Source organism: Amblyraja radiata, chromosome 22 (assembly GCF_010909765.2).
Source record: "Amblyraja radiata isolate CabotCenter1 chromosome 22, sAmbRad1.1.pri, whole genome shotgun sequence".
Lineage (NCBI taxonomy): Eukaryota > Metazoa > Chordata > Chondrichthyes > Rajiformes > Rajidae > Amblyraja > Amblyraja radiata.
The window spans coordinates 6131171-6155182 of NC_045977.1; the positions used below are offsets into that span (position 1 = coordinate 6131171).

At 44.9% G+C, this 24012-nt stretch overlaps 1 protein-coding gene across 1 annotated transcript in view; it reads right to left on the bottom strand.

Moving 5' to 3' along the window:
- Nucleotides 1–22964, bottom strand: part of rsl1d1 (ribosomal L1 domain containing 1) — a 28112-nt gene extending 5148 nt beyond the window's left edge. Inside the window, exons 1-7 of the mRNA XM_033040300.1 lie at nucleotides 22878–22964; nucleotides 18091–18230; nucleotides 12668–12806; nucleotides 11129–11277; nucleotides 7348–7449; nucleotides 5011–5104; nucleotides 3365–3490 (exon numbers count right to left, since the gene is read on the bottom strand). Coding sequence (XP_032896191.1) covers nucleotides 3365–3490; nucleotides 5011–5104; nucleotides 7348–7449; nucleotides 11129–11277; nucleotides 12668–12806; nucleotides 18091–18230; nucleotides 22878–22907 — 780 coding nt within the window. The 5' untranslated portion in view covers nucleotides 22908–22964. The remainder of the gene's footprint in view (nucleotides 1–3364; nucleotides 3491–5010; nucleotides 5105–7347; nucleotides 7450–11128; nucleotides 11278–12667; nucleotides 12807–18090; nucleotides 18231–22877) is intronic.
- Nucleotides 22965–24012: the final 1048 nt, after the last annotated feature.

A 24012-nucleotide genomic window follows, 5' to 3' on the forward strand; every position in this document is an offset into this window, starting at 1 on the left:
GTTAACCGGGAAGAATCTGGTCATCGGTGTGGCCCGACCCTGCTCCTCTGCCCTGCCAATCACCCCATCCATCTCGGTTCATCTAGGGATTCAGGGTGGAATGGGTCGGACGGAGTCGAGGTAAAACTGAAGTCTATGCAGCCAACCTCATTCCATGTCATAGGGTCATACAGCATGGAAACAGACCCTTCGGCCTAACTTGTCCACACCGGCCAACATGTCCCAGCTAGACTAGTCCCACCTGCCTGCGTTTGGCCCAAATCCCTCGAAAGCTGTCATATTCATGTACCTGTCTAACTGTTTCTTAAACGATGGGATCATCACTGCTTCAACTACCTCCTCTGGCAACTTGTTTTACACCCCCCACTACCCTTTGTGTAAAAAATTTACCCCTATTAAATATTATCCTCATCACCTTAAACCTATGTCCTATGGTCCTCGATGCACCTATTTAGGGCAAGAGACTCTGTGACCCAGTCTATTCCTCTCATGATTTTATGCACCTCTAAAAGATCACTTCTCATCCTCCTGCGCTCCAAAAACTAGAGTCCCAGCCTACTCAACCTCTCCCTATAGCTCAGACCCTCTAGTCCTGGAAACATCCTCGTAAATCTTCTCTGTACTCATTCCAGCTTAACAACATCTTTGCGATATGATAGTGCCCAGAACTAAACACAATACTCTATTTATGTAGTATGTTTTACAAGAGGTGAAATCTGGCAAAAAATGTTTGCAAAAATTGAGATTTTGTGAGGGGTGACTGAAAGCTTGGAGACTGTTTAATCAGAAGAACGAGAAGCAGAGGGCATTATGGAAGGGGTTTCAAAACATATCACTAGGAAGTCACCAATGAGATCACAAAGGGAAGAGAAACTGCATTAAAGGCCAGCGCCAGAAGAAAGGAAACTTAGGATTGAGACGTTCTTGGGAAGTTGAGAGCAAGAATATGAAGAGATAATTGGATGTCAGAGTCATTTTGGAAAGAGAATCCAAATTTAAAAAAAAGCAAAGAACGGGAAAGAACTGCTGACAGCAAAAATCCAAATCAGCCACTCTTTATAGTGGGAAAAAATGATAGTAATGTTCAGTTCCCAAAGTGATAAAGACACGGATAATGTTTCTGTGGCAGATGGACAGAGGCAGGAAATAAAAGCAAAGTTCAGAACAAGTGGCATTTGTGGCTGGATAGGAAGATTTTCAGATTGGCTTGGTGTCGTTGGGATTGTAAAACATCAAATCATTTATTGCATCCCGAGAGAATGGCTGCAAAGAATTAAATATATAATGGGTTCATTCGTTCTGAAGCTTAATTGAAAATGTCCCGACAGGTGCAATCCATCATGATCACATTTAAATCACTGCACCATAAAATAATGTTCCTGATTTCCTAGCTTGCCCAATTTTCATCTGATTTCCTCATTCCCCCGATTCCGTTTGAATTCAAAGACTTAATAATCCTTAAATATATCCAACAGCTAAATATCCCCATCCTGTTCCCAAAAGGCAGATTACTTATGGGAAATTGTAGCTCCTCTTAAACCAGGTAAAGGACAACCTGACAACAGCAGTCATAGACAGGCAGGGGACCCGCACCAAACGTGCCATCAGTATACACGAAGAGAAAATCCAGAGACAAAAGCATAAGAGCCAAGAAGCAACACAGACTGAGAAAGAAGACATCAATTCCAGTGACATGGGTGTGGGACAAGAAGAGGAAAAATGTTGGGAAACTAGAAGAAATAACGTCAATGAATTCTACCAAATAAGTCAACAGTGAAAAAGCATTATTAAAAGAGCAGTTATTGATGGATAATGCTCCAGGCATTATCATAAAAATCATGTCACTCAGATGATTTGATTTGTAAATCAAATCATCTTCCAGACCCTATACTACCCTCATAAGTCTTTTTTCCGCCCTTCCCAGTTTAAAGATATCCTTCCTATAAGCAGAGCGACAAAAATCTCCACAGTACTTGAAATGTGCAGTAGCAATATCTTATAAGCTGCAACATGAAGTCCAAACTCCTGTACTCAATACACTCACTAATAATGGCAAGGATGCCAAATGCCTTCTTCATCACCCTATTTATCCGTGTTTCCACTTTCACAGAACTGTACAGCACAAGAACAGGTTCATCAGCCCAAAATAAGACATAGGCGCAGTTGGGACGACAGATGGCGCAAGTTGGGACGACAGATGGCACAATGGGCTAAGTGTTCGGCTGGCGACCGGAAGGTAGCCGGTTCGAATCCCGCTTGGAGTGCATACTGTTGTTGTGTCCTTGGGCAAGACACTTCACCCACCTTTGCCTGTGTGTGAATGTGTGTGAGTGATTGGTGGCGGTCGGAGGGGCCGTAGGCGCAGATTGGCAGCCACGCTTCCGTCAGTCTGCCCCAGGGCAGCTGTGGCTACAGAAGTAGCTCACCCCCACCGAGTGTGACTGAGGAGTGAATGAATAATGCGATGTAAAGCGCCTTGAGTATTAGAAAGGCACTATATAAATCCCATCCATTATTATTATTAGAATTAGGCCATTTGCCCATCTGGGTTTACTCCACGATTCAATCATGGCCGATTTATTTTTCCCTCTCAACCCCATTGTCCTGCCTTCTCCCTCAAACCTTTGACACCCTTTCTAATCAAGAATCTATCAATGTTCGCTTTAAAAATACCCATTGGCTTGGCCTACAAAACCATCTGTGGCACTGAATTGCACACATTCACCATCCTCTAGCTGAAGAATTTCCTCATGGTAATATCTGCCAGGGGCCACACAATTTCTTTCCGAGCTTACCACAATGCCCTAGGATACAACTGATCAAGTCCTGGGGATTTATCTCCGTCTATGTGTTTTTACACCTCCTCTGTGATAATATGGAGTCTCTCACTGTTAGCATCAATCTCTTCTTCGTCACTTGGATGAAGTCCAATTTTCTTTCAAGTGGACATAATATAGCCCACCACTAAAAGAAACAGGTTGGTTCCTCCATCCGCTTGTCTCTTCCAATCACAAGACTATGGTATATCTGTTATAACTTGCTAAAAGCAAATTAACAGTCAATTTAATGATACTTTATTGTTGCATGTACAGTGTACAGGTCTAGGTAATACAAATATTTCATCGATAGTGTTATTTTGTGTGATTCTGTGCTCTTTGACTCAGCATCCAGTGGTTACCTTACATTCTCCCTCAAAACATCAAAAAAGACAAATTTCTGTAAAGTGACCCGATACATTTATCTCTGTCATAGAAATTACTTGACTAGAAACCCCAACTTCAAAACTCCCCTATTCTATATAGTAAATTAGGGAATACCATGCCCCCTTTTTTTTTTAAATAAAGATTTTTTTTAAATAGCTTACTATTTGTTTGTGTTTCTTGGGATCCTTCTTTTGCAGTTCTTTAAGGTGATACATATTAGATGTATATATAGGAAGTGCAGGAGAATTTGTGGTTTTCAGATGAAGAATTTTCACATTTTTCCATTGCTACAGTCAGAAAAAAAACTTTTAGGCACATGAGGAAAATAGATTAGATACCAGTAAAATACAATACAATACGGTTTTATTCGTCACATTGCACATAAAGTGCAAGTGAAATGAATTTGTCAACAGCGGTACAATGATAAAGAACACACAATACACAATAAAAATTTAACACAAACATCCACCACAGTGATGAATGCTGCAAAAATTTGGCCAGTCCTCCTCCAAGAACCATATACAATTGAGAAGATAAGCAAAATCAGTTGTTTACCCCAAACAAAGCGGTGTTAGACATGTACTATTGTGCAAGCTTATATTGACTAGTTCATAAAGCGTCACTGGTAATCATATTTATAAATATAGTAAGGCATGCCAAAATAGCATGCAAATATTTAATTCATAAGCGTTATTTTGGGCGATACTGAACTGCTCGACTCAGCATCCATTGCGTACCAAGCCTCATCTCCTCCTGCACAACATCAAAATGCCAAGTTTCTGTAAAGTAACCCGGTACATTTAATACAATAGAACTGGACTGGCAAAGTTGAATTCTGAGCTTCTCAAGCCATGTGGTGGAGAGCACAAACATGATTGAGAAGACCAATAGCCTAAGATTGGAATTTAATTTCTAATTTTTATCCAATTTTCAACGTTTGCGGTATTTCAAAATGTAACTATTACAATCTGCTTACATTCCCACAAAAAGTAACCTTTGGCCCAATAGAATATATTTAATATACTCTATAAATCATTTTCTATTCATCTTAATTTCCTATTAAAAAAAACATTTTACCTGACATTATAATTCTAAATTGGCAATTGAGTGCAAGAAACTTTTAACAAACTGTTCTAATCACAAGGGGTTTGGATGATGCAATAACCTGAGAATTCATTTGCAGCCATGTCTGTTGTGGTCAAGAGAAAATTTATCATCACCTCAAATAGGAACAAACACAATCAAACAGTAACTGCAAAGATGCAAGGAACTGCAGATGCTGGATTCTTGAGCAAAACACAAAGTACTGGAGGAACTCAGCGGGTCAGCAACATATATGGTGGGAATAGGCATTGGAATGGGACCTGCCCATTCCCTTTACAGATGCAAGTCTGAAGAAGGGTCCTGTCATCTGTCAATTCCCTCCACAGACGCATAGTATCTCCGGCACTTTTTTTTTAATGAAAATGTGATTGTAATTGTTAAGCACGGGATCTTCCTGTGTTTCTTACATTTCTTCAATGTATACTGTACCAGTTAAAAATAATAATGTTCTTAGATAAATGCACTCTTTTGGCACTAAAACATGTTTCAGCAATTTGCATCCAAATCAAAAAATGTTAAGTGTTAATTGTCCATAAAAAAACATCTTTACATCACTTGCAACATTCTAGCCCTCTACATTATTAAAGATAAAGGTTCAGTAGTACAACATAAAGAGTTGGAGAAATGGTAAGATACAAAATGGAAATAGAAGTGTAAAGACTAAGTTATGCATACAGTTCAAAAAGAGCTATTTTAAATCTACCTGGGGTAACTTGACTTCAATAGTGCTGATAACTGCTGTAACATTTTCCACGACTTCCTCCAGTTTCATCCCAGTGTGAGCTACCTGGGAAGCACTACCAGGAAAAATGGAAGATAATTAATAAACTGCAGATGCTGGAACTCAGAAAAACAGAAAATGCTGAAAATATACGGCAAACTAGGTAGGACCGCTATACAAAATATCTTTCAGGTCTATGAGGTTTTGCCAAAAACACAAAAATTTAAAAAAAAGTTAGTCTTACGTTGCCGAATGTGGGGTAGCGATGGATGGAATAAATATAACGTTTCTGATATCCTAATTGATTGGAGGGAGCAGGGGAAGAGAGAGAGAGAGAGAGAGAGAGAGAGAGAGAGGGGGGAGATAATGAATAAAGCTTTGAATTGAGGATCATTAGCTAGTGAAAACACCAAGAACACAAATGTTACAGACGGCAGAGCTGTGGGACATGTCCATGTCAGGCTGCGCGGACAGAGAAAAACTGAGGCAATATCAATGATTGTGGGAATCTGTGGGTTTGGAATGTCTACACTTTAATTCTTTCACCAATCTCATTCAGAACTATTCTGTAAATTAAAACATAAACAATTTTGTGCATTTAGATGAAGAGATAGATACAGGTGCACAACCTTTTATCCGAAGATCCAAATAACGAAAACCTCCGAATAGCGGCCATTTTTTCGGTCCTTGAATAAAGGTCCTTGAAAACGTTCACCGAGGGCGGCCCGCAGAGGTGACAGCGGAACCTCCGGTCGGTCCTCGAAGAAAGGGGAACTAAATCCCCATTCATAAAAGAGAAGATGAGGGTATATTGCGCGGGAGGGTTAATAATTGACAATATGCTGCTGCTTGCCCGCTGAATTAAAAAGTTCCCACGGTAGACTCACGATATACAGTGTTTCGTGAGTCTTGCGTGGGAACTTTTTAACTCAGCGGGGCAGGCAGCAGCAGATTGTCGCTCGCTTCAGTATCACCCCACCTACACCCCTCTGCTTCCCGGCCATGTGTGTGACCCCTTCTCTCCCCTCTCCAGCTCCCCGCCCATTGCACCGGCGCGGGGGCTTTGCACTGTCTTCACGTCGGCGATTGATGCAGCAGGACCGTGTCAGGACCAATTGGACACCGACCACCAGGCCCACCGCAAGCACGGAGATCACAGAGACCCACAGCCAACAGCAGCCCAGCCCAGCCCCACTCCAACTACAGAGGAACCTGGGTTGCGGATGACGGGGCGCAGCTCGGGGCGTCGTAGGGGCCCATCGGGGAGCGGCCACTCAAAGCCACGCCGGGAGATGTAGGGCCCTGCCCCGGTCTTGATGTTGGAGCCCCCGGCGGGCGCTAGCAAGTCCGCGGCAATTTACAGCCGCGCCGGGCGTTGTAAGGCCCCCCTCCAGGTCACTCTCAACCTCTATGATGTTTGCTCTCAACCCCGTAATTCGGGCGGGAGAAGTCGCCGCTGCCTGTGCCCCGCAAAGCAGTCTCCCACCGGAGACCCGCGAGCTCCCGGTGTCACCATCCACCGGAGTCGGGTCGCAGCAGCTCGCCCCCGCAACTCTCCACGCTCCGAAGCTGGCTAGCTCCACGGAGGTAGGTCCGTAGGTCCACAGCTCCCACCGCCGCCCACCGACCCCCAGGCCCACTGCAAGCACGGAGATCCCAGAGACCCACAGCCAGCAGCAACTCCAGCCCAGCCCCGCTCCAACTCCAGAGGAGCACGTAGGGGCAGAAGCTGATGGTGTGCAAGGTACGTCTTGTTCTTGGGGTGGCGGATGAGGGGGCGCAGCTCGGGCTGTGGGCGAACTGCCACTTGTCGCTGTAGCGGCCAAAGATCATAGAGGAGCTCCTCTATGATCTTTGGTAGCGGCCCATCGGGGAGCGGATTCCTCTGGAGTTGGAGGGGGAGGGGGGTATTGTGCTGTTTGATCGCCCCCTGCTATCCCAGGGACAGGGAGACACAGCGGCTTTTTAGACTGGTGGGCAATCACTTCCAAAGTTCTGCCCACACAGTCAGTACACTTCTCCTACACTGTATTTCATACAAACATTTATTCTGCAAGAAAAAACGACATTGAAGACTCAAACTCGCGATCGAGTAACTGCCAGGATCAAGGCGCAAACTCGCGACCTTGCGGATATGAGCCGAGCACTCTACCACTGAGCCAGCCATTAAAATCTACGCTAAATAATTTCCATTCCGAAGACCGACAAATTCTGAATTACGAAAAGTGTCTGGTCCCAAGGCTTTCGGATAAAAGGTTGTGCACCTGTACTTTCAAATATTAGGAAATAAGTGATGGAGACATAATCTTGAATACTCACTAACAGCTGCCCTTGTTGCTGATTGGAAGGATTGTACCCTGGATTATTTTATTCAGTTCTTTTGCAAGATTCTTTGAAGACAGTTTCACTGACAGAGGTGCTCTGAAAACAGAGAACAAAAATCAAAGCAAGTCCATGCACAATACATAGCCAGGACCAAACATATTGTACTTCATTTGTATTTGTGAGCTTCCAAGTGCCAGATATCGAGATACCAACAGAATTTCAAATAGACAATAGGTGCAGGAGTAGGCCATTCGGCCCTTCGAGCCAGCACCGCCATTCATCCCCAATCAGTACCCCGTTCCTGCCTTTTCCCCATATCCCCTGACTCCGCTATCTTTAAGAGCCCTATCCAGCTCTCTCTTGAAAGCATCCAGAGAACCGGCCTCCACTGCCCTCTGAGGCAGAGAATTCCACACGCTCACAACTCTCTGTGAGAAAAAGTGTTTCCTCGTCTCCGTTCTAAATGGCTTACCCCTTATTCTTAAACTGTGGCCCCTAATCAGATCCACTAGGCAGTGTAATTAATGTACTTTTGTTCATTTAATGACTCATAACATATCCGCACTAAAAAGGGCGATTGAATCATACATTTCCTTTGTGAATTTGGAGTTGGAATTTCCTAGAGATTCCTCACAAAGACAGAATTTAATTGCAGTTGTCCACATGACCAAAATCACGACGACTAGGAACAAACATCAACGCCAGAGTGCGACCTCCACTGTACATAGCTCATTTAACTGAATGAATGAAAAACTGGAGCCTGAAAGAGAACCAATCCTCACTTCCAAGACCCAAGAGCATCATGTAGATTTACAAATGATGAAAGGGCCACTGTCAATAAGCTGAGCAGTAACTCTCCTACCCACCCTTAATCCCAAAGTGCAATTCAAAGAAACCCAAAGCAGTTCTTCCAGTGTCCTGTCAACATTTTGTTCTTTGAACAACATTGATCTAAATGACACTGTTCATAAGTGATGACTTATCACTGTTCATTAGGCCATTCGGCCAATCAGCTCTACTCCTCCATTCAATCATGGCTAATCTATCTTTCCCTCTCAACCCCATTCTCCTGCCTTCTCCCTATAACCCCCGATGCCCGTACTAATCATGAATCTATCTCTGCCATAAAAATATCCATTGACTTGACTTCCACAGCCTTCTGTGACAATGAACTCCCTCTGACTAAAGAAATTCCTCCTCATCCCCTTCTTAAAGGAACATTCCTCTGGTCCTATACTCTCCCACTAGTGGAGAATGTTCTCCACGTCCACTCTACCCAGGCCTGTGAAATGTTTGTGGGTGCAAGCTGGTCACCTAATTTCCCTAAATTATAATTGCATTTACATATCAAAACTCAAACCATAAAGGGCACAATATACATGCACATACTTAAAATTTTTTTTTTTTTAAAATTGGAAACAAATCCTTAAGCCAATTAGTACAACTGCAATGAACAAAACCATTAGAAGTCTGGAGCCTGATAGAGAACCAATTTCCCCAGCAATTTTGTGTACCTTCGATATTCCAGCATTTGCAGTTCCCTTTTGAACAGAAGTCTGAATGTACAACTTTAGTAATTATTTGTTACTTAATGTGTAAACTACCACCCAACACATCCACTTAATTGTTCAAAAAGGGCGGAATTACGGCGTTCCATTGTTTCATTGAGGATAAACAAATGCACAATCAAAATAAATTAATAAATTGTTCAAGAAGGAACTGCAGATGCTGGAAGATCGAAGGTACACAAAAATGCTGGAGAAACTCAGCGGGTGCAGCAGCATCTATGGAGCGAAGGAAATAGGCGACGTTTCGGGCCGAAACCCTTCTTCAGACTGATGGGGGGTGGAGGGGAGAAGGAAGGAAAAAGGGAGGAGGAGGAGCCCGAGGGCGGGGGGATGGGAGGAGACAGCTCGAGGGTTAAGGCAGGGGAGGAGACAGCAAGGGCTAGCAAAACTGGGAGAATTCAACGTTCATGCCATCCGGACGCAAGCAACCCAGGCGGAATACGAGGTGCTGTTCCTCCAATTTCCGGTGTTGCTCACTCTGGCAATGGAGGAGACCCAGGACAGAGAGGTCGGATTGGGAATGGGAGGGGGAGTTGAAGTGCTGAGCCACCGGGAGTTCAGGTAGGTTATTGCGGACTCAGCGGAGGTGTTCGGCGAAACGATCGCCCAACCTCCGCTTAGTCTCCCCGATGTAAATCAGCTGACATCTAGAGCAGCAGATGCAGTAGATGAGGTTGGAGGAGATACAGGTGAACCTTTGTCGCACCTGGAACGACTGCTTGGGTCCTTGAATGGAGTCGAGGGGAGAGGTGAAGGGACAGGTGTTGCATTTCTTGCGGTTGCAACGGAAAGTGCCCGGGGAGGGGGTGGTATGGGAGAGAAGGGAAGAATTGACAAGGGAGTTGTGGAGGGAGCGGTCTTTGCAGAAGGCAGACATAGGGGGAGATGGGAAGATGTGGCGAGTGGTGGGGTCACGTTGGAGGTGGCGGAAATGGCGGAGGATTATTTGTTGTATTTGCCGGCTGGTGGGGTGAAAGGTGAGGACTAGGGGGACTCTGCACTTGTTGCGAGTGCGGGGATGGGGAGAGAGAGCAGTGTTGCGGGGTATGGATGAGACCCTGGTGCAAGCCTCATCTATGGTGGCGGAGGGGAATCCCCGTTCCCTGAAGAACGAGGACATTTCCAATGCCCTGGTGTGGAACGTCTCATCCTGTAATATATTTTTTTATTAAAGGTAATCAATTACAATGCTTCAAACAACTTTATATCAAATTAATTCAATTTGCATTAAGTAAAACACTAGTAATACTTATCTACTGTTTTTTTAGAAATAATGATAGAGAAAGAATAGAGGAAGAATAAATCATTAAGAGAGTGATTAAATAATAATTTGATTATATATAGGAAAGAAAAGAGAAACGAAAAAAAAAAAAAAAAAAAAAAAAAAAACATTTTTAGTAACCACAATATGTATTATTAATAACACTACTACAAGTGATAGTATCAATAAAGACATATATGTAATTCCAATATAAAAATGAATTATTCTCACCAAATCCCGCAGGGTGCACGTCGAGCTGTGTTGCCAAGAACAGCTACTTCTCTAAATACTGTATATATGGAGACCACATCTGTTCAAAAGAATTATACTTGTCCAATAGGACAAATCTAATTCTTTCCAGATGTAACGTCTCCATCATCTCTGTTGCCCACATTTTGGTTGTGGGGGATAATGTTCCCTTCCAAAATTTCAATATGATTTTTTTTCCAATTATTAAACAGTAATCAAAGAAATTTCTTTGATTTACTGTAAGTGATAGATGTAAATCCGGAATTCCAAATATTATTAGCTTTGGGTTAGGGTCCAATTTAACTTTGATGACTTCAGAAATAACTTTAAAGATTTCTGTCCAGTAATAATTCAATTTAGGACATGTCTCATCCTGGGAGCAGATGCGGCGTAGGCGGAGGAATTGGGAGTAGGGGATGGAGTCTTTACAGGGGGCAGGGTGGGAAGACATGTAGTCCAGATAAATGAATAAATTAATAAATTGTTTATTTTATATGACAGCTCAAGGATTTCCGAAGGCTCTGAATAAAATGAGATCAAAAGCTTGGCAATGGTTAAAGAAATAAGAAATCAGATAGACACAAAATGTTGGAGTAACTCAGCGCGACAGGCAGCATATCTGGAGAGAAGGAATGGCTGACATTTCGGGTCGAGACCCTTCTTCAATAAGCAATCATAGCAAACTTACACAACTTACTTTTTAGCCTTATAAAAATGCTTCCCCAAGTGCGAAGGTAAAAGCCGCCTGATTCGATCATCAGCGAGGAACAGATCAAATCTGCTCAACAGGCGACGCTTTGCTTCAAATGGTTTGTATTCAGTCTTCAATGCCTTATATGGAATGATCTAATACAACAACATTTAGATTAGCATTATATTAGATTCCCACTTAAGGTGTTGTCAATGATAACCTACTTAAAAGGTAACTATTATTCCTTTTCAGGATAACTAACTCAAAAAAGGGAGATAAGGCCTCAACAATTTACAAGCTTATTAAACATTATGGGTCATTTACTCCAACCTGTAATAAATGTCCTTCATTTTACAATATTACAAACAAATTGAATGAACGCCATCGATAACCAGATCATGTTAACCACCAGAGGAACAAAAACCCAAAGTCCTAAAACGGACACAAAAGTTATACAAAAAAAAAAAATCACAAACAAAAATGGAATTAGATAAATTCATATTTTGCAATTTCAGACAAAAATTGTTAATCTCACAACGATGTAATAACATGCCTTTTTAGACCTTTAATTTACACTATTATAGCAAAAGAAATACATGAAAGGTGCACACTAGTCCCTCTAATGAGAACATTTTTGTGTTTACCCATGACCATGAAAAATGAAAATACTTGAGCAAAAACCAAAGTGCTAGGAGAACTCAGCAGGTCAGGCAAGCAATTTGTGGAGGGAGTGGACAGAAAACGTTACACGTTGGGACTCTTCTTCTGACTGTTTTTCATAACATTGTCTGTCCATTCCCTCCACAGACGCTGCCTGAAACACTGACATCCTCAAGCCGTTTTTTTGGGATCAAGATCTGTAGTTTTACTGGTGTCTCTTCTGTCTTCAATTTAAAATATTTCATTGCTTGGATTACTGCAACTTCTTTTTGTATCCAATGGTACACACTAACACGGAGGAAATATCTGCACTGATCTTGATGAGTGAAAAAATAAATCAGGCTATATATCAAGCTGTTTCTCCACTCAATGGTTGTTATGCACAAATTAGAATAAGGCTATTTTCCAATCCTGGACATGGATCGAAGCACCAAATAAATGCATGAGAAGAAATACACCAAAAGAAATTAAGTCAATTAATTTTATTTAATTTCCCTTTCCCATGCATAAAAAACAATGACAAAAAGATTTTTAAAAAACAGTGAAACAAGCCTGTTAACATGATACTTCGATGCTGTTCTATAGGTCACTACCATGGCAATTATGCAAGAGTGACAAGATTTCAAAGAATTAAACACACATATCAATAAAGAACCACATAGATCTTCATACAGATAATTTTATTACAAAGAGGCAATCTAAAATAGAATTTTATGAAAGAACCAGGAAACAAACAAACAAAAACACACACACACACAGACTGAAGAATATCCCGACCCGAAACGTCACTTAACCAGTATCCAAAAAGGCTGCCCAACTCGTTGATCTAACCCAGCAATTTGTCTTTTTATAGAATTTCATGACTTGCCCAGGTTTGAAGCCTACCTGTGTTATGCTCTTAACGCCATGCTTGTTGAGAAGGTTTTTATAGTATTTCTGAGTCTGATCAGTATTCATGTTTGGTTCATCTTTGGTGAAGAGACAAACTTCTTTTGTCTCCACTCTAATTTCATGAGGCAGAGTTCTGCAAAAACAAACCAAAAAAAAAGAAATAAGAGTTCAAAATATTGCCACCCGTGGTTTCTTTGCATTAGTAGCTGAATTAACAGAGAAGCAGTGCAAATTTACACAATGCTAATAAAACTGAAAAGTAAAGCAGTTTGGGAAAGCTCCATCCAAGAAATTGCAGCAAATTGTAGACACAGCCCAGGTCATCACACAAACCAACCTCAGTGTGATATAATGTGGAATACAGGCCCAACTTGCCCATGCCGGCCAACATGTCCCAGCTACACTAATCCCACCTGCCCGCGTTTGATCTATATCCCTCCAAACATGTCCTATCTATGTTAGACAAAAGTACTGGAGAAACTCAGCGGGTGCGGCAGCATCTATAGAGCGAAGGAAATAGGCAACGTTTCGGGCCGACACCCTTCTTCAGACTGATGTAGGGCGGGGGGGGGGAAGAAGAAACGAAGAGGAGGAGCTAGAGGGCTGAGAAGGGGAGGAGACAGTGAGGGCTACCTGAAATTGGAGACGGTAATGTTCATGCCGCTGCCAAGCGAAATATGAGGTGCTAAACCGCCCAAGCGAAATATGAGGTGCTGCTCCTCCAATTTCCGATGGTCCTCACTCTGGCCATGGAGGAGGCCCAGGACTGAAAGGTTGGATTCGGAATGGGAGGGGGAGTTGAAGTGCTGAGCCACTGAGAGATCAGGTTGGTTATTGCGGACCGAGCAGAGGTGTTCGGCGAAGCGATCGCCAAGCCTACGCTTGGTCTCACCGATGTAGATCAGCTGACATCTAGAGCAGCGGTTGCAATAGATGAGGTCGGAGGATGGGAGGTGAACCTCTGTCGCACTTGCAACGACTGCTTGGGTCCTTGAATGGAGTCAAGGGGGGAGGTAAAGTGACAAGTGTAGCATTTCTTGCGGTTACAAGGGAAAGTGCCCGGGGAGGGGGTGGTACGGGACGAATTGACCAAGGAGTTACGGAGGGAGCGGTCTTTGCGGAAAGCGGACAGGGGAGGAGATGGGAGGATGTGGCGAGTGGTGAGGTCACGTTGGAGGTGGCGAAAGCGACGGAGGATTATTTGTTGTATGTGACGGTTAGTAGGGTGGAAGGCGAGGACTAGGGGGCTCTGCCCTTGTTACGAGTGGGGGGGGGGGAAATGAGGAGATAGCAGTGTTATGGGGTGTGGAAGAAACCCTGGTGAGAGCCTCATTTATAGTAGGGGAGGGGAACCCCCATTCCCTGAAGAATGAGGACATCTCCGATGCCCTGGTGTGGACCACCTCATCCTGGGAGCAATGTCCTATCTATGTACCTGTCTAACTGTTTCTTAAATGTAGGGATAGTCCCTGTCTAAACTACCTCCTCTGTCAGATTGTTCCATACACCCACCACTCTTTGTGTGAAAAGGTTATCCCTCAGATTCCTATTCTGCATAAGAAAATAAAGACTTCTTTCCATTGACACCAGCAGCAAAATCAAGGACTTCACACCCTGACCACTCCCTCTTCTCCCCTCTCCCATCAGGCAAAAGGTATAGAAATTTGAAAAGGCACACCACAAGATTCAGGGACAGTTTCTTCCCAGCTGTTATCAGGCAACTGAATCATCCTACCACAACCAGAGAGCAGTCCCAAATTACTATCTACTTCACTGGTGACGCTCTGACTATCCTTGATCGGACTTTGCTGGCTTTACCTTGCACTAAACATTATTCCCTTATTGTGTATCCATACACTGTAAATGGCTCGATTGTAATCATGTATTGTATTTCGCTGACTGGTCAGCACACACAAAAGCTTTTCACTGTACCTTGGTACACGTGACAATAATCTAAACTGAACGTAGATTACTATGGCTCAGTCAAATAGAGACTGCTACCTAATATACATTGCTAATATCAAATAGTATTCATGTGTAGGAAAAACTGCAGATGCTGGTTATACACCTAAGGTAGACATAAAATGTTGGAGTAACTCAGTGGGAAAGGCTGCATCTCTGGAGAGAAGGAATGGGTGACGGGTCAGAAACGTCACCTATTTCTTCTCCCCAAGAGATACTGCCCGCTGAGTTACTCCAGCATTTTGTGTCTACCTTCGATTTAAACCAGCATCTGCAGTCACATTAACATTGGGGTGAAAGGAGAAAAGCATTAAAATCACTCATCATTATGGTAAAAAATGTGCTACAGCCAGATTCCATTTTATGTAACTGTTTATTAGAACTGAAAGTTAAAAAAAAAAATTTAAATTGCTTCTAGAATTAATTTGTGATGTCAAACAGTTCTAATTTTCTTATTTAATGGAGTAACTTTAAGAAAGAAAATTCCTTATGCGAGTTGAACACCAGGGCAATCATCAAGTTAAGTGGTCAATTTTTAAATAATGAAAGCAATGACTCTTGTTGGCTCAATGCTGAGTGCAAATTTTGGGCCAAGATTAATTGTGAAGTAAGCGAATGGCATGTTGGCCTTTATAACAAGAGGAGTCTAATATAGGAGCAAATAGGTCCTTCTGCTGTTGTACAGAGCCCTAGTGAGACCACACCTGGAGTATTGTGTGCAGTTTTGGTCCCCTAATTTGAGGAAGGACATTCTTGCTATTGAGGGAGTGCAGTGTAGGTTTACAAGGTTAATTCCCGGGATGGCGGGACTGTCATATGCTGAGAGAATGGAGCAGCTGGGCTTGTACACTCTGGAGTTTAGAAGGATGAGAGGAGATTTCATTGAAACATATAAGATTGTTAAGGGCTTGGACACGCTAGAGGCATGTTCCCGATGTTGGGGGAGTCCAGAACCAGGGGCCACAGTTTAAGAATAAGGAGTAAGCCATTTAGAACGGAGACGAGGAAACACTTTTTCTCACAGAGAGTGGTGAGTCTGTGGAATTCTCTGCCGCAGAGGGCGGTGGAGGCAGGTTCTCTGGATGCTTTCAAGAGAGAGCTAGATAGGGCTCTTAAAAATAGCGGAGTCAGGAGATTTGGTGAGAAGGCAGGAACGGGGTACTGATTGGGGATGATCAGCCATGATCACAATGAATGGCGGTGCTGGCTCGAAAGGCCTACTCCTGCACCTATTGTCTATAATATTGTCATTTGGATAGACTATAGACAATAGGTGTAAGAGTAGGCCAGTCGGCCCAGCACCGCCATTCACTGTGATCATGGCTGATCATCCACAATCAGTACCCCGTTCCTGCCTTCTCACCATATCCCCTGACTCCGCTATTTTTAAGAGCCCTATCTAGCTCTCTCTTGAAAGCATCCAGAGAACCTGCCTCCATCGCCTTTTGAGGCAGAGAATTCCACAGATTCACAACTCTCTGGGTGATTTTTTTTTACCTCATCTCCATTCTAAATGGCCAACCCCTTATTCTTAAACTGTGGCCCCTGGTTCTAGACTCCCCCAACATCAGGAACATGTTTCCTGCCTCTAGCGTGTCCAATCCCTTAATAATCTTATATGTTTCAATAAGATACCCTCTCATCCTTCTAAATTCCAGTGTACACAAGCCAATGTGGACGACAGCTCAATGTGGTGAAAAGCATCTCACCCTGTTTTAAATGCCTCGAACATTCAGTAATATTTCACTATATTTAAATGGATTAACAAATGGGAAAATTGGATAAAGTGAAAACGCATTAGTGAGTAATATCAATAAAAATGAACAAAACCTCAGCTAAATACTTTTGTAATGAAGGGATCCAGCGGCATAATTGAGTCCAGGGAAAGAGCAGATGGGTAAAGACAATGGCAGTTGACATGTTCCATCAGGTTTCAGGTTGTGCGCAGGTTCCACCAGGTTGTACCACCCTACTTAAATCTACACCTTGGTGATTGCCAATCACCCCCCCAGACTGAAGAAGGGTTTCGGCCCGAAACGTCGCCTATTTCCTTCGCTCCATAGATGCTGCTGCACCCGCTGAGTTTCCCCAGCAATTGTGTGTACCCCCCCAGACATTCCTTCCCCCAGTGACTGATCTCCCCCCCACACTTCTGGGTGAGATGGTAACTGCATTTCGTTGTCTCTGTACTTGTACACTGCACAATGACAATAAAGTTTGAATCTGAATCTGACAAACAAAAGCATTCGTCACTGAAAAGTGGAGAGCTTTGATTTCCTCTGAAACCACCGCCCATGATGAAGCACAATCCAGGCCAATACGTTTTATTAAAAGCAGACTACACCTTACTTGGAAAATAAGAATCTAAATGGACTAGAGAACAAAGACATCTCGAGAACAAAATTGTTACAAATGTTGAAATACAGGTCAATAATTATAAAATAAAGCTTTGCAACCACCAGACTTCTCACAGGGATTTAGAAGTGTACTAACTTTGGTTTGATCATACTTTGCAAGCACTACGCAATAATCTGATCGCCATTTATACAAACAATGCTACTGCAGAGGATACAATAAGAGGTCACAAAATGAAAAACAGAACTTTGAAATTACACCTGGAATGATAAAGGATGGGTATTTTTAAAAGCTAAAACAGGGTCCAACGGTAATCTTTAAAATTAGGAAAGATTCTGATAAGACACAAAGTGTGTGTTTCGATTGGTGAAGATGAGCAAAACTAGCGGGCATCATAAGAGGATAACAATCCACGAGTAGGGATTTGAAAATATTCTGTGGACCCAAGAGATAAAATTATGGAACCTGCTGCCATAAGAGTAGTTGCAGATGATAGTTTAGTTGCATTAGAAGAGAAGACAGATGAGCACAAGATAGAAGGCAGTGGAGAGCAGCCTGACAGTAAAGGGCATATCCCACTTGACGATTTATTCGGCGACTGCGGGTGTCACATCAGTGTCGCCAAAAGATTTTGAACATTTCAAAATCCAGTGGCGACAAATAAATGTTGCGACACTTGAAAAAAAACACCGCGCGTCAGTACGTCATCACTCCGCAAATTTTTCGCTGACCTGACACGTCAGTCAATGATGCCGGCAGTCGCCGAACAAAATCGGCAAGTGGGACAGGCCCTTTAATGAGAAACAAAAAGCCAGAGCAAAGTACAAACGCAGCTTTTTAATGGCCTGTTGTTACATCGTATATTCAAAGTAAAATTATTATTATTATTTTTTTAGAGGCCTTATTAATTTGCTACCCCCCTGCTACACATTCCTAAAGATTCATGGGGCAAGAAGTCTCATTTTGCAATAGTTTGAAACAAACTAAAAATGAAAGTTTGGTACAAACACCACAATAAACAATCTTCTTTAATTCAAAGAAAATGTGGCATCCTATTTTGCCTCAAACTTTGCATTCAAAAGAGCTTTCAGTTTACTCACATTTTTAATATTTGTTCCCGTTTTGGAATCTTCCACACAGTGACATTTAACATTATAGTTTCATCTTCATTCAGAAATAGCTTTGTGTCCTTTTTGCCTTTCTTCACATATTCATTCAATGCAATAACAGCCTTCCGTACCTGATGGGATGAAATGACATGGGTGCAAATGTCATTACAAAATAACATATCCATTTTGGGATAACAAGGCATTTCAATTACAAACTCTCTAAAACTTGAGAACACTTGGATGTTGTATTCAAGGCATCTGCGATGCACACCATTAAAATGAAAGTGTAATTTTCATGTAATCTTAAATTAAGCCATTATTATTTCAATTTAATTTAAGTTTAAAAGACTCCCGGACAGGTTCATGGCAGGAAAAGTTTTGTAAGAACATGGCCAAGAGCAGGCAACTGGAGCTAGCTCAGTTAGGCAATGTGGTTAGCATGGATGAGTTGGGTCAAAGGACCCGATTCTGTGGTATACAGCTCTGTGACTGTTGCCCTCAAGAATAACATATTTCATTTCAAGGGTTCCCAATACCACAATTTTTATATTTGCTATGTTTCTCCCTCTCTCTTTACCCTCAACTGGAATCAAGGGAAGAAACCCTTGCATCCCCTCTGACCCAGAATTCTATAATACTCCTACCAAGCAAATTAAATGGAAATCAAAGCTTAGTATCTATGAAGTGCACTTTTCAGATCATACAAGCTTTCAGGCAATAGCCACGAACTCCATACATCTGAACAAGCTCAAAATGAGCGAGTTTGGTATTCCGAAAAACGCAGGGAATCATTCGAGAAAAATAAAAGCGAACGGGGATGCCAAATAGCGGGAGAGCGGGGTGTAACAACGAGAGAGAGGGGGCAGATGCGAGTGGGAGACAGGGAGGAGAGACTGGTCTGGCATAGAGACGGTGAGAGGTGGGGGAGAGAGAGGGTGAAAGACGTGCGTGTTTGTGTTTTGCTCACAGGTGTGTTTAGTTTAACATTCCGCGGGGAGTGCCGGGGTTTGCACGTTGGTTGCGGAGACGGGGGGGATGGGGGGTGGGTGGATTGTCCTACCGCCGGGGAGTTCTTGTGGAGATGGAGAGTCCGGGACCTACAGTGAAGCCGTGATAGCGAGTTACTCTCTCCCCGCCGCCTCCTCTTTACCCGCGGACAGGCGTCACTCTGTAGGAACTGCAGATGGTGGTTTACACCGAAGACAGACACAACGTGCTGGAGTAACTCAGCAGGACAGGCAGCATCTTTGGAGAAAAGGAATTGGTAACGTTTCGGGTCAAGGCCCTTCTCCAGAGATGTTGCCTGACCTGCTGAGATACAGGTGCACAACCTTTTATCCGAAAGCCTTGGGACCAGACACTTTTCGTAATTCAGAATTTGTCGGTCTTCGGAATGGAATTTTTTTAGCGTAGATTTTAATGGCTGGCTCAGTGGTAGAGTGCTCGGCTCATATCCGCAAGGTCGCGAGTTTGCGCCTTGATCCTGGCAGTTACTCGATCGCGAGTTTGAGTCTTCAATGTCGTTTTTTCTTGCAGAATAAATGTTTGTATGAAATACAGTGTAGGAGAAGTGTACTGACTGTGTGGGCAGAACTTTGGAAGTGATTGCCCACCAGTCTAAAAAGCCGCTGTGTCTCCCTGTCCCTGGGATAGCAGGGGGCGATCAAACAGCACAATACCCCCCTCCCCCTCCAACTCCAGAGGAATCCGCTCCCCGATGGGCCGCTACGGCGACAAGTGGCAGTTTGCCCACAGCCCGAGCTGCGCCCCCTCATCCGCCACCCCAAGAACAAGACGTACCTTGCACACCATCAGCTTCTGCCCCTACGTGTTCCTCTGGGGTGGAGCGGGGCTGGGCTGCAGTTGCTGCTGGCTGTGGGTTTCTGGGATCTCCGTGCTTGCAGTGGGCCTGGGGGTCGGTGGGCGGCGGTGGGAGCTGTGGAGCTGTGGACCTACGGAACTACCTCCGTGGAGCTAGCCAGCTTCGGAGCGTGGAGAGTTGCGGGGGCGAGCTGCTGCGACCCGACTCCGGTGGATGGTGACACCGGGAGCTCGCGGGTCTCCGGTGGGAGACTGCTTTGCGGGGCACCGGCAGCGGCGACTTCTCCCGCCCGAATTACGGGGTTGAGAGCAAACATCATAGAGGTTGAGAGTGACCTGGAGGGGGGCCTTACAACGCCCGGCGCGGCTGTAAATTGCCGCGGACTTGCTAGCGCCCGCCGGGGGCTCCAACATCAAGACCGGGGCAGGGCCCTACATCTCCCGGCGTGGCTTTGAGTGGCCGCTCCCCGATGGGCCCCTACGACGCCCCGAGCTGCGCCCCGTCATCCGCAACCCAGGTTCCTCTGTAGTTGGAGTGGGGCTGGGCTGGGCTGCTGTTGGCTGTGGGTCTCTGTGCTTGCGGTGGGCCTGGGGGTCGGTGTCCAATTGGTCCTGACACGGTCCTGCTGCAATCGCCGACGTGAAGACAGTGCAAAGCCCCCGCGCCGGTGCAATGGGCGGGGAGCTGGAGAGGGGAGGGAAGGGGTCACACACATGGCCGGGAAGCAGAGGGGTGTAGGTGGGGTGATACTGAAGCGAGCGACAATCTGCTGCTGCCTGCCCCGCTGAGTTAAAAAGTTCCCACGCAAGACTCACGAAACACTGTATATCGTGAGTCTACCGTGGGAACTTTTTAATTCAGCGGGCAGGCAGCAGCATATTGTCAATTATTAACCCTCCCGCGCAATATACCCTCATCTTCTCTTTTATGAATGGGGATTTAGTTCCCCTTTCTTCGAGGACCGACCGGAGGTTCCGCTGTCACCTCTGCGGGCCGCCCTCGGTGAACGTTTTCAAGGACCTTTCTTCAAGGACCGAAAAAATGGCCGCTATTCGGAGGTTTTCGTTATTTGGATCTTCGGATAAAAGGTTGTGCACCTGTACTGCAGCATTTTGTGTATATCCCCGTGGATGACTGGTGCTCGGCTTTCGCCAGCACCGAGGGGGTTAACCAACAGCCACTGGATAAGGCGAGAGATGCAGCTGACAGTCCCTGGCCCGTCGGGGAACCGATTCCTCGGGAGTTGGAACAAAGTTTAACTGGAGTTAGCGCTTCTTCTCCGCGCTGATGTCCCACCAGTCCAGAGTCACCCCGGACATGTCCGGCCGCACCCGGACAGGAATAGGACAATCGGGAGGGGATGGGGACGGTAGTGAGACTCCGCTCACAATTCTGCCTCCTGGGATTATGCACGAGAGGGGTGAGTGGTTCGCCCCTGTATAATAACCATGTATAACCCGGGAGGACAGCCCGAGTGTGTATGGAACCCATACACCCAGGCTGAGCGGGACCGGACCGTGATTCATTAGATTGTCACTGCTGAGATTTCTGCATGGACCAGTGGAGAAGGGAGAACTAGTGTCGCTAACTCCAGTAGCCATTCAACAACACTTGCAGTGCCGGAGACCCGGTTCCATCCTGACTACAGATGAAACGCAGGTCTGTATACACACAGCAGTTCAGCTGCAGAGAATGTTTATCTCCAGTGACCTATGACCTGGGCATGTACAGTCAGAATACTGAACTCGCTTATTGTAACTAGTACAACGACTAGGGTACAGGACGGATGGAGACATAGGGGATGCAAGGGTTACCTGAAGTTAGAGAAATCAATATTCGTAAGCTGCCCAAGCGAGATATGTGGTGCTGTTCCTCCAATTTGCGTTGGTCTCACTCTGACAGTGGAGGAGGCCCAGGACAGAAAGATCAGTATGGGAATGGGAGGGGGAATTAAAGTGTTTAAGAAGGAACTGCAGATGCTGGAAAATCGAAGGTACACAAAAAAGCTGGAGAAACTCAGCGGGTGCAGCAGCGTCTATGGAGCGAAGGGGGAATTAAAGTGTTTGGCAACATCGGCCCAGCATCCCTTCCCCACCTTAGGTCGTTGTACGAGTTTCAATGTCGCCCTAGTGAGTCTCACTGTCTGTTTTCACCTAGCAAACAGCTAAAAATGACCTGCTTCCATTATCATCGTTACATTTTGGAATACCTTTCATTCATTTGTTCTACATCTCTCTATATCACCATCTATATCCCCCGTTTCCCTCTCCTCTGACTCTCAGTCTGAAGAAGGGTCTCGACCAGAATTTTGCGTCTACCGTTCCTATAATTCCATTTAATGAAAAAAGTGCACTTCATAGATGCTAACCTTTTATTTCCATCCTATAGTCCCTATAATAGTTAACAAACTCTGCCGCCTTCGTGTTGGAAGTATATGAGAAGTTGAAAATAGACTTGATGGTTTCCACGGGACTTCATGGCAACGAATATTTCTCAGAGATTAAAGGCCGAAAATCAACTGTAGATGCGGGCGCATGAAGGGAAACGGACTGAACAAAACTAACCTGTGAACTGTTTCTCTCCCTCCACGGGCGCCTCCTGACCCGCGGCTCCAGCATTGCCCGTTTGCTTTGTATTCTGGGCTGCCAGCGTGTGTGGTTTATTGCAGGAGCAGTGCTCAGCTCCACCTGTGCGGCGGCCCCGACCCCCGCCCGTTGCAGCCCCCGGCCCCGAACCCCCGGCCCCGACCCCGACCCCCCGCCCGCTGCAGCCCCCGGCCCGAGGCCCAGTCCTGAGGCTCCCGCACCACGCGGTCTCGGTCCCGCTCCCCGTTACCCGCGCGGCCTCGCCAGCTCCTGCTGCTGCTGCTGCCGCTCCAACCCGCGGCCTCACCTCACATCTCTGAGCCCATTTAGAGAGGGTGATAGAGAAACACCGTGTCCCCCCTGCCCCGTACCTGCCCCAAGTCCACGTCTGCCGCCGCCATTGCCTCCACGTGTGGTGCCCCGTCGCAGCTCCCAACCAAACTGTCGGCAGCGCCCGACTGCGCAGCCGCCACACGCCGCCGCCAGGGGGAGCCCGCGAGGCTCCCCCAGCACAAACTAAAAGTGAACTATTTATTCCCAAGGCTTCCAGCATCTGCAGTTCCTTCTTGAACTATTTATTCCCAACTTTGTGTTGGATGGAACTGCAGATACTGCTTAACACTGAAGGTAGACACAAATGCTGGAGTAACTCAGCAGTTACTGGAGAGTCAGGCAGCATCTGTGGAGAGAAGGAATGACTGACATTTCGAGGTCCAGACCTTAATCACCAATTTTGTGGAGGAAGGAACTGCAGATGCAGAAGATTTGTCAACAAAATAGAGAGAGTACGGAGGAGATTTACTAGAATGTTGCCTGGGTTTCAGCAACTAAGTTACAGAGAAAGGTTGAACAAGTTAGGGCTTTATTCTTTGGAGCGCAGAAGGTTAAGGGGGGACTTGATAGAGGTCTTTAAAATGATGAGAGGGATAGACAGAGTTGACGTGGATAAGCTTTTCCCACTGAGAGTAGGGAAGTTTCAAACAAGGGGACATGACTTGAGAATTAAGGGACAGAAGTTTAGGGGTAACATGAGGGGGAACTTCTTTACTCAGAGAGTGGTGGCTGTGTGGAATGAGCTTCCAGTGAAGGTGGTGGAGGCAGGTTCGTTTTTATCATTTAAAAATAAATTGGATAGTTATATGGACGGGAAAGGAATGGAGGGTTATGGTCTGAGCGCAGGTATATGGGACTAGGGGAGAATACGTGTTCGGCACGGACTAGAAGGGTCGAGATAGCGTATTTCCGTGCTGTAATTGTTATATGGTTATATGGTTATATGGTTATAGACACAAAGTGCGGGATTAGTTCAGTGGACCAGGCAGCATCTGTGGAGGATATACACGCAGTGCTGGGGTAATTCAGCAGGTACTGGAAGGTCAAGCTACATCTCTGGAAGAAGGAATGAGTGACATTTTGGGTCCAGACCCTTTTTCAGTCAATATATTTAAACTCTCTGAGTTAGTCCAGCACTTTGTGTTTACTCCAAAGGTAGACACAGAATACCGG